This window comes from Triticum aestivum, chromosome 7A (genome assembly GCF_018294505.1).
Source record: "Triticum aestivum cultivar Chinese Spring chromosome 7A, IWGSC CS RefSeq v2.1, whole genome shotgun sequence".
In the NCBI taxonomy this organism is placed as follows: domain Eukaryota; kingdom Viridiplantae; phylum Streptophyta; class Magnoliopsida; order Poales; family Poaceae; genus Triticum; species Triticum aestivum.
In genome coordinates, this window is record NC_057812.1 from 633,220,924 (window position 1) to 633,233,519 (window position 12,596).

The 12,596-nt window shown below is 48.0% G+C and overlaps 1 protein-coding gene across 3 annotated transcripts; it reads right to left on the minus strand.

The window, feature by feature from the left end:
- Window positions 1-10,762, minus strand: LOC123148820 (uncharacterized). Of its 3 annotated transcripts, none has more exons than XM_044568319.1 (7): window positions 10,251-10,762; window positions 10,013-10,161; window positions 9,752-9,920; window positions 8,954-9,046; window positions 3,224-3,298; window positions 2,552-2,635; window positions 1-1,772 (listed from the first exon to the last, which is right to left on the minus strand). In XM_044568319.1, the coding sequence occupies exons 3-7, from the start codon at window positions 9,845-9,847 to the stop codon at window positions 966-968; spliced, it is 1,155 nt and encodes a 384-aa protein (XP_044424254.1). In that variant the 5' UTR covers window positions 9,848-9,920; window positions 10,013-10,161; window positions 10,251-10,762; the 3' UTR covers window positions 1-965. The 3 variants fall into 3 exon arrangements, with proteins under 3 accessions (XP_044424254.1, XP_044424252.1, XP_044424255.1); XM_044568317.1 differs by having other exon boundaries at window positions 2,552-2,671; XM_044568320.1 differs by lacking the exon at window positions 2,552-2,635.
- Window positions 10,763-12,596: the final 1,834 nt, after the last annotated feature.

Genomic DNA, 12,596 nt, shown 5'->3' on the forward strand with positions numbered 1-12,596 from the left:
TTGGGATCAGCACGTCTCTGGTGGTGCTGTACTTTTTTTTGAGGACGAATGGCAGGTGCTCTGCCTTTGCATTACAGATAGAGAATGTACAAGGGAGTTGCCATTAGGCACAGTACAAAAAATTAGCCCTGGCCATCAGTCTAGTTCAGGTGGCGGTCTAAGTAAGGCTACCCTTAAATGGTTGAGGTCAGATATAATCAAGGAGGCAACATCGTCAGTGGTTCAAGCAACATGGTTAAAGATACATTCCAAATGTTCCAGGCGAGGTACATGGCTTGCTGGGCATCTTGCTTGTGGGCAGAGGTGTGGCGAGCCCACCAGTCTTGAACAGTTGGGACCTGAATGTTGTTGTAGCTGGTAGCAGCATCTTGGTTGGGGTGCAGTCTACAGTGCAGCTTGAATTGCACTTCGGCAGTAAATGGACAGTGGCAGAACAGGTGAGCCGCGGTTTCAAGTGTCTGATCATAGAGAACATGTGTCTTCGTGGTCGCAACCTCTTGCTTGTAATCTGTCAGCAGTGGGAAGCCTATTTTGTGCCAGCAACCAAATGAAAAATCTCACTTTTTCTTCAGCCTTGATGTGCAAGATTTTTTCCAGGGAAGACTGGTCAATGGAGCCAAGAAACTACAAACTGTAGGCCAAGGAAGCAGAGTAATGATTGGTCGAGGATGCCTTCCAACCATGCTGGTTGAGCTGTACTGAAATAATTTTCATCCTACTGAGACATGCCGGTTTCCCACTCACTTAACTGTGGATAGGGAAATTCTACATCATATCCCGTGGCATCCGGAGGAGATTCCGTTGGTGGCGCTAGCGGTGGATCACCAACTTTATCAGCAAAAACACCGTCGCGATACACATCCCGGGATAGTATCCGGATCTCCCTGAAGATCTCCTCTGCTGACTTTACCTGACCATCCATAACATTTTCAATTGTGTACTCCTCGTTTTCTGAAATATACTTGTCAACCGCTTTCATCGCCTGTTTGGAGTAGTAACCATAATTCTCTACCCAAAACGAGGGGGTATGAGTTCTTATTGGCCGAGCCGCACCAGCTGCAGCAGCACCGGCTGCAGCAACACCGGCTGCAGCAGCACCAGCTGCAGCCGCACCGGCTGCAGCCGGTGGCTTCAGCAGCACCGGCTGCAGCCTCAGGTTCAACATCCAAAGTGGTTCTTGTATCATCAGTCATGGACTTGCAAACTGCTTCAAAAACTGACTGGAGGTGGGCTGATTCTGACAAGTGAATGCTGACAATCTTGATAGCTTGTCTAAGAAGGTCTGTGCACCTTCCATCTGACTTGCGTATCACATGAAATGCGTGACGGAGTGCATCAACGCCAATCCACGTGTCCTTGACGTCGTCTCCACCAAGACCGCCATAGGTATAACTGCTTGTGAATGAAAGAGTTTGATGGTCTTCATTTGTTATGTATAACCACCCTGTGACATATGGTGCCATGACAAATGTTCCCAACTCATTTCTCCAAGCTCTGGAATACAGGTCTCTTGCTGAAAAAGACATGCGCAATGACGCTTTGCAATGCTGAATTATCACATGGAATGCCCCAGCTCCTCCTGCTGTGTACACCTTGCAGCCAGGTCCATAACGCTTGGAGAGATCAACTCGCTTGCCATAATCATAAGAATTCTGGCGCATTTGCGCTATTACACTTTTGAAGCTTAATAAGACTTCTTCAAAACCATCATCCAAACACAGAATGGCTATGTTCCTTGCCTTCAAATCTTCAATTTGATTCATTGCCTTCCTCTGCAAAAATCATCAAAAAGATAATTTCACAATTTGCATTTGATAGTGAAAAAAAAGGAATACATGCATTAACGTCGTTAACTAATGATCCTTGCTTAGTGTGCCTAGGCTGTAAAGAAGCCACTGGGGTGATTCCATATCTTTCCTTATCGGTTTAAATAAAATGAGAAAGCTAGTGAATTGCGGCGAACCGTAACGCAAATCAATGAGCAAAAAGCATCTAGCGTGCACTAATGTTAGTAACAATTGTTATCAGAGTAGCTAGAGTTGATGATCCTGAGCGATGTCAGATCCTGGCCATAGCAACTCCCACACTCCACCTCACCAGAACCAATGTCAGTCCCCTTCGTCGGCGCCGAATGTCCACGTTACCATATGGCTTGTGGGCGGCATCAAGTATTTGATCTTGACGCAGACAGACAAAGCCGAGTGGAGCCTCTTCATGAAGGTGATGTTGCAAGCTCACGGCTTCTAGGAGGCGATTGAGTATGGCAGCATAGAAATCAAGGAGGATTGCATGTGATGGAGGCCATCCTCCACTTAATGCCGAAAGAATATAAAATAAATGTTTATCCAAATGGTAAAACAAAATATGAACAAATTTCACAGGTCAAGATAACTCTAGTACTACAGCATTTACAATTTTCCTTGGAATTTTTAGATCATTAGAATTATCTAAAAATTAGAGTACATGTACACCCCAGCTCAAAAAATCACTCTGTTTGACAATTATTATTTTACAAGATTTTAAGAATAATATAAATTCTGTGATTTCATACCTGCTTCCTTGATGAAAAAAATCTATAATATTGCAACTGAGATAAGACATGGCGTGAAGAGAACATCTTGTTCAGCAGTTTTCTCTGATACATTAGAATGGATATCAAAGGATCATGAACTTGCAACATAGAATTATCATTCAGATGAGATACACTTATATTGGACTGTGGAGGTGAGTGTAGGAGTCTAGCCCAAGTTGCCCATGTGTGCTTGTACATATCTATACGTACCAAGGATAGGAAGGAGTGATTCCAGAAATTAAATACATATGGTGAGGTAAGTTTCTTGATAGGAACAGCAGGCAACATAAGATTTTGGAGTTTGATTGGGTACAAACTAGATGATACATATGAGTATAGTTGCAGTATAATTTGAAGATATTAAATTATTTGGAACATGAATATTTTATGAATAATATAAGAACTAAAACTTAAAATACATATGAGTTATTGTATTTAATTAATAGGGTGAGTCTTTTCCTATGCATGTCATGTGTGCATGTTGAGAGAAATATGTTAGTGGGGGCTAGCTATTTAGATATAAAAGAGTTCTAGCACAGCTCCCATGCCATAGAAAGATGATCAAGCATCTAAATATAACAAAATGTAAGGAATAATGTGCCAAATGATAACCAAAAACATGATGATCATCATAAAGATCAGAAGGAATACTTGTAACTTCAGAACGGTAAAGTGAATGCATTTGATGCTCCCCTTGCTAATATCCGAAAGATCCAACACCATATCCTATAAGAGGATAAACTAGACAAGTTAAAACTGGTAAACCTAACTGTGAGAAGTGACCCGTACAAAAGAGCTAAAGCACATACAAGATGTAAAGCAACAACACAAGAAAGGGAAAGTGGACAGGCCAACTCTTGCTGAGAAAATCTAATGGTCCTAGGTCCAGCTTATTGAATTGGAACACATCAAGATTGTAAGACAATAGGCTTTGGGGGAACCGGCACAACCCTCTAGGGGTGGCCTATCACATATATATATAATGAGGTGGTATACAACGTTACAATATACACATGTAAATACAGTCTAACACCCTCCCTCAATCTTAGCCACTTTCTAATGAATCTAGAAGGGTAAGATTGCGCCTGCAAGTCTCAAATTGTGGCAAAGGCAATGGCTTGGTGAAGATGTCAGCAAGTTGATCCTTGGAAGAAATAAACTTGATATGTAGTTGCTTCTGAGAGACACGTTCACGCACAAAGTGATAGTCAACTTCAATGTGTTTCGTTCGGGCATGGAATACCGGATTTGCAGAAAGGTATGTAGCACCGATGTTATCACACCAAAGAACAGGAGGCTGTGATTGGGGTATACTTAACTCCTGAAGCAAGGACTGTACCCAGATGATCTCTGATGTGGCATTGGCCACAGCCTTATACTCAGCCTCAGTACTGCTACGCGAGATAGTAGCCTGTTTCCGAGCACTCTAGGCAATCAGGTTAGAGCCAAAGAAGACAGCATAACCCCCCGTGGATCGCCTGTCATCCGAATTGCCAGCCCAGTCTGCATCAGAATATGCTGAAAGACAACCAGAGTCAGACGGCCGAATATGCAAACCATGAGCCACCGTGAAACGAATATAGCGCAAAATCCGCTTAACAGCAGACCAATGAGTGTCACGGGGTGACTGCAGATACTGGCAGACTCGGTTAACAGCATAGGAAATGTCTGGTCGCGTGATCGTCAAGTACTGGAGCCCACCAACAATACTCCTGTACTCTGTCGCATCAGAAGAAGAAAGAAGCACACCAGCAACAGCATTGAGCTTATCAGTGGTAGACATGGGTGTAGTCGTCGGTTTGCACTTAAGCATCCCAGCTCGCTGCAACAAATCCAGAGAGTACTTCTTCTGCGTCATAACAAGGCCAGCATCACGAGAAGTAACCTCCACACCAAGAAAGTAATGAAGCTTCCCAAGGTCCTTGACCGCAAAATCAGCACCAAGTGAGCGAACAAGCGCAGTAGCAGCCGACTGAGAGGAGCTGACCAAAATGATATCATCTACATAGACCAACAAGTACATAGTAACCTCAGGCCTTTGAAGAAGAAACAATGAGGAGTCAGCAGTTGATGATGCAAAACCATGAGCACGAAGAGCCATTGCAAGACGAGCATGCCAAGCACGAGGAGCCTGCTTCAGACCATAAATTGCCTTGGACAGACGACAGAGATGATCAGGGCGATCCGGATCAGAGAAACTCGGAGGCTGGCGCATGTAAACCTCCTCCGCCAAGACACCATGAAGAAAAGCATTTTGAACATCAAGCTGACGAAGAAACCAACCTCGAGTAACAGCCAGAGAGAGAAGAAGTCTGATGGTAGTAGGCTTGACCACTGGACTGAAGGTGTCTTCATAGTCAAGTCCAAAACGCTGTCGAAAACCACGAGCAACCAGACGAGCCTTATAGCGCTCAATGGACCCATCAGAATGCCTCTTCACTTTGAAAACCCATTTGGAATCAATGACATTTACCCGTGATTGTGGAGGAACAAGAGTCCATGTCTGATTGCGAAGAAGCGCTTGATACTCCTGCTCCATGGCCTCTCTCCAATGAGGAATGCGCATAGTAGCTTGATACGTGCGTGGCTCAGAGGATGGATCTGCGAGAGCAGCAGACATGCACGCCGCTAACCAAGCAACTGTGCCATCGTGACATTGCTTAGGCTGAAAAATGCCACTCCGACTGCGCGTATGTGGACATAGAGCAGCAGCAGGGGTCGGCGGAGGCGAAGGTGACGGAGACGTGACGGTCGCCGGAGATGCAGGAATCACCTCAGGCGAGCTCGGGACAGACGACTCCGGGCTGCATGGCGAAGACTGGCCCGACGACAGGGGCTCAGAGGCCATGGGCGAACCGAGAGTGGGCGAGGCCAGCTCCGGTGACACCGGCCCAAACGGCCTTGGCGAGGCGAGAGCAGGCGAGGCCGGCCCTGGTGAGAAGGGCCCAGACACCCTGGGCGAGGCAGGGGCGGGCGAGGCCAGGCCTAGTGATGACTGCCCCGACGCCCTGGGCGAGACGCGGACCGAGGAGACCGGCCCAGTCGGTGGGGTTGCAGGGCGCGACGATGGTGAAGGCAGCCCAGAAGCCAGAGGCGACCGGGCCAGGACGTCGATCGGCCATGCATGAGCACAGAAACCGAGGCCATGCAGGGGCACCATGTGCTCCTCATGCACAACAGAAGGTGCCGAGGATGAAGGCGATGGCGACGAAGAGGAAGATGGCACTTCCAGAATCTCCAAACGAGCCCCACGACCAGTGCCTGCACCATGGTTAGGCAACAATAGAGGAGAATATGCAACATCATCAAATTGGTCAGAAGCAACAGAGGATGAATGCATGACAGGTGGCTCGGTAGTGGACACAGGGAGTTTGGCAAAGGGAAAAACATGCTCATCAAACACAACATCCCGAGAGATGTAGACACGATTAGTGGGCACATGAAGACATTTGTACCCTTTATGAAGAGAGCTATAACCAAGAAAAACACACTTCTTGGAACGAAACTCGAGCTTACGCTTGTTATATGGACGGAGATGGGGCCAGCAAGCACACCCAAACACCTTGAGAAAGGTGTAGTCCGGTTGTTCATTAAGGAGAACTTCAATGGGAGTCTTCATATTCAAAACACGAGTGGGAGTACGATTGATGAGAAAACATGCAGTGGTGAAAGCATCACTCCAAAAACAAAACGGAACAGATGCATGGGCCAAAAGAGTCAGACCAGCTTCAACAATGTGACGATGCTTACGTTCTACTGAACCATTCTGGTGATGTGTATGTGGACATGCTAAACGGTGAGTGATCCCAAGCGACTGAAAGAAGGAGTTGAGGTTGCGATACTCGCCACCCCAGTCCGACTGAACATGAACAATTTTGTGCTTGAGAAGGCGTTCAACATGTTTTTGGAACTGAACAAAAATGTCAAACACATCAGATTTACGTTTGATAAGATAAAGCCAGGTAAAGCGGCTGTAAGCATCAATAAAACTGATATAGTAATTATGACCACTAACAGAAGTCTGAGCAGGACCCCATACATCTGAAAACACAAGTTCTAAAGGATGTTTCACCTCACGACTGGACTCCGAAAAAGGAAGTTGATGACTCTTCCCCTGCTGACAAGCATCACACACTGCTACATCTTTATTACTAGACACACTAGGAAGCTCATGACGACGCAAAACATGCCGGACAATAGGTGTGGCCGGGTGACCAAGACGAGCATGCCACTGTGACGGAGATACCCGAACTCCACTGAAGACGCGAGCGACGCCAGGATGCTCCAGACGATAGAGACCTTGGCAAAGCCGCCCACTAAGAAGAATGTCCCTCGTGCCCCGATCCTTAATAAAAAGATCAAAAGGATGAAATTCACAAAGCACATTATTATCACGAGTGAGTTTAGGAACTGAAAGAAGATTACGTGTCACAGATGGAACTCGAAGAACATTGCGAAGTTGAAGACTCCTATTGGCATGTCTAGTGAGAAGTGATGCTTGACCAATATGAGAGATGTGCATACCTGCTCCATTGGCGGTGTGGATCTTGTCGGAGCCATGGTAGGGTTCACGAGTGTGAAGCTTCCCCATCTCACTGGTCAGGTGCTCTGTCGCCCCAGAGTCCATGTACCAGTGGGGATCAATGGAGTAGGACTGAGTGTGTCCCTGTGGCTTCTGCGGCGGCGGACGATCAACCATGGCGACCTGACGAGCAAAGTTGCGTGTATCCTTCCCGTCATTGCCAAGACCAAGAAAACCCCGCTGGAAGCGCTTGTGACACTTCGAGGCCCAGTGCCCATCGCGACCACAAAGCTGGCACACACGTGGACCGCCAGCCCCTGGTAGAGTCGCAGTAGGAGGAGGGGCCGAGGCGGGTGGTGGTGACTGCCCCGAAGAAGCCCTGGATGAAGCAGAGGAGCGACCACCCTTGGTGGCGGCGTTTGCCGAGAGGGCGCCGTTGCCCCTGGATCGGCGCGTCTCGACTCGTTGCTCAGTAAGCAGGAGGCGTGAAAAGACCTCGTGTGCTGGCATGGGCGTGGAGTTGCCCCTCTCATTGATGATCTCGACTAGGGCGTCATACTCCTCATCAAGACCATTGACAATAAACGAGTTGAACTCGGAGTCGGTGAGGGGCTGTCCAATGGAGGCCAGCATGTCGGCGAGACTCTTGACTTTGTTGTAGAACTCAGTGGCGGTGGAGTCAAGCTTCTGACACTCCCCAAGTTGGCGACGGAGCCCAGATACACGAGCCTGCGACTGTGCCGCAAACGAGCGCTCAAGAATAGTCCATGCCTCGTGGGACGTCTTGGCAAAGACAACAAGCCCAGCAACGGCCGGAGAGAGCGACCCCTGGATGGAGGAGAGGTTCGCCTGATCCTGCCCTGTCCAGACACGGTGAGCCGGATTATAGACCGGACCGTGCACGCTGTCAACCAGCGCAGGAGGGTAAGGGAGAGAGCCGTCGACATAGCCAAGCAGATAGTGACTCCCAAGAAGCGGAAGAACCTGGGCGCGCCAGAAGATGTAATTGTCCGACGACAACTTGATGGTGATGAGATGGCCGAAGTGAAACGGCGGCGGCGGCTGCGATCCCATCGAGGAGACTGGCTGAGGTGAGACCACCGTGGAGACAGTCAGAGGGGCAGCCGGCGCGGTGACAGAGGGTGCGATGGCCGCGGTTGACGCCGCGAAGCCTGCTAGCGCGACGTCCTCCGCCACCAGCGATGCAGTGGCTGAGGGCGCGACAGCCGCGGTTGTCGGGGCGGCGGCGGTGTGGGCCACAAGCGCCTGCCCGGGCGAAGTAGCAGCCGGCGGGAGCGCGAAGAGGGAGCCGACGCTCCGTGTCCCGATCGGCGCCTGAAGGGAGGCGGCATCCAGCGGCCTCGAGAGAAGGGCCGCGAGGGAGGCCGGCAGAAAACCGGTGGCGGTGGAGCCGGACGCAGCGGCGGACGTCATAGCAGTCGGGCGGCGGCGACGGCGGGCGCGGCGGCGACGGCGGTGGCGGCGGCGGCGGCGGCGGCGGTTTAGGGTTTTTAGGCGGAAGCGGACGTAACCTAGCGTGATACCATGTAAGACAATAGGCTTTGGGGGAACCGGCACAACCCTCTAGGGGTGGCCTATCACATATATATAATGAGGTGGTATACAACGTTATATTATACACATGTAAATACAGTCTAACAAAGATTGAAAAAGAAAACAAGCATGCCTAAGATTCATGTATCTTGGGGAGAACCCTTACGCATGAGAAACATACTGGATGTCACAACTTACAAATAGTTAGCATATCAACAATTAACTACAAGGTTGACTACTTATAATGCCACAGTTTAGTTGTTCAGAACAAGGAAATTGTGTCTAGCTATTTCAGAAAGAACTACCTCAGTACACATGAAGCCTCTTTCAAAATCAGTGTGAATTGCACCAGCAGCTTGCGGGGCTTTAGTTAGACACCTGATCTGCCAGCACTTCACCTAAAAAGAGAATTCAAGCAAAACTAAGACAGCAGAAAATTTTCAAATGTATCCAGAAACTCCTACTTGAAACTTCAGATATCAACATATACATCTGAACAATCTAATGTTCCTCCACGTTTAGGACATAAACAGCCAACAAGATGCAATGCTGACAATTCTTATTGATATACAACAGCGAAGACTTATGTTCCAAGTAAATTGGGGTAGGGCAACCATAATCATTGATATGTTAAATAATAATACACAAATTATGAAACAAAAATGGTATTATTTTCATTTTTCAGATCTTATTAAATTCTTTACATATTGATTATGAAAGTTAGAGATGTTTGAATTGCACCCAGAGGGCAGTAACCGATAAAGAGCAATACTGATGTACAAAGAACAAGCACATGAATTTTGCACAGCAAAATTGTAACAGGTTGCTGCTATGACATGAATCAATACGGTTTCAGCAGTTTAAGAATCACTGCATACTCAATCATGATGCCATAGATTTTGTTTTAACTTACAAATTACAGCTATGGCAGAATATAGATGTAAGACTAATTCTCATAACTATTTTCAAAGGTGTATAGAAATTTCACATAGAAAAATCACAGTAGAATGCCAATTTAAGAACAATATGCTCATGCATATAATAAGAACACACCCATAATAGATCAACGAATAACAAAAATGTAAGCAAGTTGATCAAATAACCTTTTGTGCCAGTATAATTCCACAGATGCTGTCAAAATTGGGAGGCCCTAGGTCCAACTTATTGAATTGCTTCTCACAACAAAGTTCAACATTCATAACTATAGCATCAGCAAGGTTACCAATGTAATGAAATCCATGTGAGTTGCCTCCAAACTTCTCAGGTAGAAACCTGAAACAAGCATGAGACGTCGATCAATTTTAGGACTGTGAGTAGGTAATCGGTAAATCCCAATGATTAATTTAAAACCACTACTAATCTACCTTGAAGGTGAGCAAAGAGTAGAAACACTAAATGATCTACACTTCAGATTATTCTTGGGGCTCTTGCTATCAGATGCGGAAACAAAAGAATCCTCAAGTAGCACCTTCACTCCATCAAACGCATGACCAAAGAGATCCTCAAATAGCACCTTCCGAGAGAGAAAATTGTTAAAATTCGAGATGGGGTCTTAATTGTGTCTTATAAAACAGTAAATAGAGCAAGTTGTAGCAGCATCACCTCATCCTCTTCGGATGCGTATCATCGCCGGGCAGTTGTACGGCGCCCTGTCCCCGCCACCTCCTCCTAGATTCACGGCCACCTCCGCGCTCCTCCATGGCATGGTCTCCTCATACTGGATCTGGTCCCTCCTAGCCAGCGTGATCAAAGCGGCGTACCGTCGCAACCAAGTAGGACCCTTGTAGCCGCACCTCGCCGCGACCGCCGCCTCCACCAGCCGGATCTCCCTCGGACTATTCGCCGGCACGGGCGCCCCCGCGCGGCTCACCAGCTTGGAATTTACCTGGAGAGTCGACAGGTCCGCCATGAACCCCGAGCCGTCGGCGACTCGTCCTACCGCTTGCTTCATGAAGATGCGCCCACGGGGAAGGACCGGCGCGGTGTAGGTGGCGTGGCCACATCGCACCAGCGCGGTCCATGTGCCACGCCACGGCCATGGACCCATGTCGCCGCGCCGCCGTCTCTACTCCTCGGCAAAACCCTCTTCTTCTCGGGGGTGAGGGTGGGGGTGGGGAATGCGAGCGGAGGGAGGAAGGTGAGGACCCGGGGCAGAGGTGACGAGAAAGAGGCGGTTCCATTTAGGCTCTGGGGGCGAGTCAGTCTCTGGCTAGACTTGGTGCATGGAGCAGGCCTGCCTTTCGCCGTCAGATTTACAATAGAGCGTCTGTCATTGTGGAATACTGGTTGTGCCTTGGAGGTGTCGCTGGACTAGGACCAGAAGATTCCCGCCCGGGCGCCTACCACTTTTCTGACACCTTTGAGGAGTCTGGTTCTTAGCTTGCTACGCGTGGTGCATGGTCTGGGACTCCGAGATAAGAGGCCATGCCATGGAGCAACAGCCATTTTCCGTAGAAACGGCGTAGCGGTGTACATCGTCATTTTGCGTCCTTTGCGTATACCGGGCAAAACGGGGTGTACCAGCCTTGGTGCCAGAAGTGTTGTTGACTCCTTGAGGCCACCCCTTGACCGGACCGTGACCCAAAGAGCCAAGTACTGCAGCACCTGTCATTTTGAAAAAAGGCTAGGCCTAGAGGGTGCGTGCACGCAGAACCATCTAGAGACCGATGCATATCACTATGATAGTACCAATATTACCCTTTTTTTATGAACTACCTATATCTCTACACTTAAAAAAATGAGTTGGTGATAATGGTGTGTCTGCCATCTTGCAATATGGACCGTCTAATCTATATCTGACGACTAGAAAGCAAATGGTGACAATTTTGCAAAAAGATACCCTCACCTCTATCCACATTTGTAGATAAGGCCTTCTGTCGTGGAATTGTCATGACAGATGTCCTAGCGGCCATCGCAACTAGGAAGTTTAAAGGGGTTAATCGAGACAAAGGACATGAGAGGTTTATACTGATTCGGCCCCTTACGGTGAAGGTAAGGCCTAGTCCAGTTGATGTTGTATTGCTAAGTTTCGATGACCAAGGAGCGAATCCGCTTGCTTGGCTATCGATTTGTTGTTTTCTGTCCTAAGCCGCCGCCGGGTCGTCCCCTTATATACACGGGTTGACGCCTGGCGGCCTACAGAGTCCCGGCCGGCTCATAGAACGTGTCCGGCTCGGTGACTTCTTTTACACACCTTTCTTTACAAGTCTTCCTTTACATATGGCGGTTTACAATATTGGGCCTTAAGCCGCCTCTAGGCTTAGGCCTTTCTACAATCCTCAATAAACTATCATCCTGAATATTTACTGGGCTTCTCTTAATGACCCGCCATTAGGGTTGACCCGGCCCCTCCTAGGCGGGTCATACCTGAAAGTTATATTCCCAACATTAGGCCCCAGGTTGATTTCAACCTCGTTCTTATCAACCTTCAACACTTAGATGAAATCCATCTTCCTCTGTCTGTAAAATCTTTGTAACCCGCCATAATGTCATCTTCCGAAAATATGAAAGCCTGTTATGACGTCATCTCCAAAGGATCTTTTATCTTTAAATGTCTTCTGAGAATCGAGGCATCCGTTTAGCTGGATAACCATTATTTGGATCTTCCTTGATTTTTGTGCCTGCCTGTTCACTTATCCCCTTATAAATAAGCATGACCAGGTCCTTCCTCATTCTTCCCTCTCTTCCTCTTCTTCCTCTCGCAACCTCTCTGCCTCTCGAGCTCTGCCGCCGCCGTAGCGCTCAACGTTGCCCTCAACGTCAGCCGCTGCATCACCCTGAGCTCGTCTAGAGAACCACGGCGACTTTCGCAGTAGATCTGCATTCGTAAGTTCCTCATTTTCCGTGCACTTAGATCTGTATTAGAGTTGCGAGTTCATCAGTGTTCTCCCTGTTCATCATGGCCCTTCTTGTAGTTTCTTCTCAGTACCCTCCTTTGATCTAAAAAGA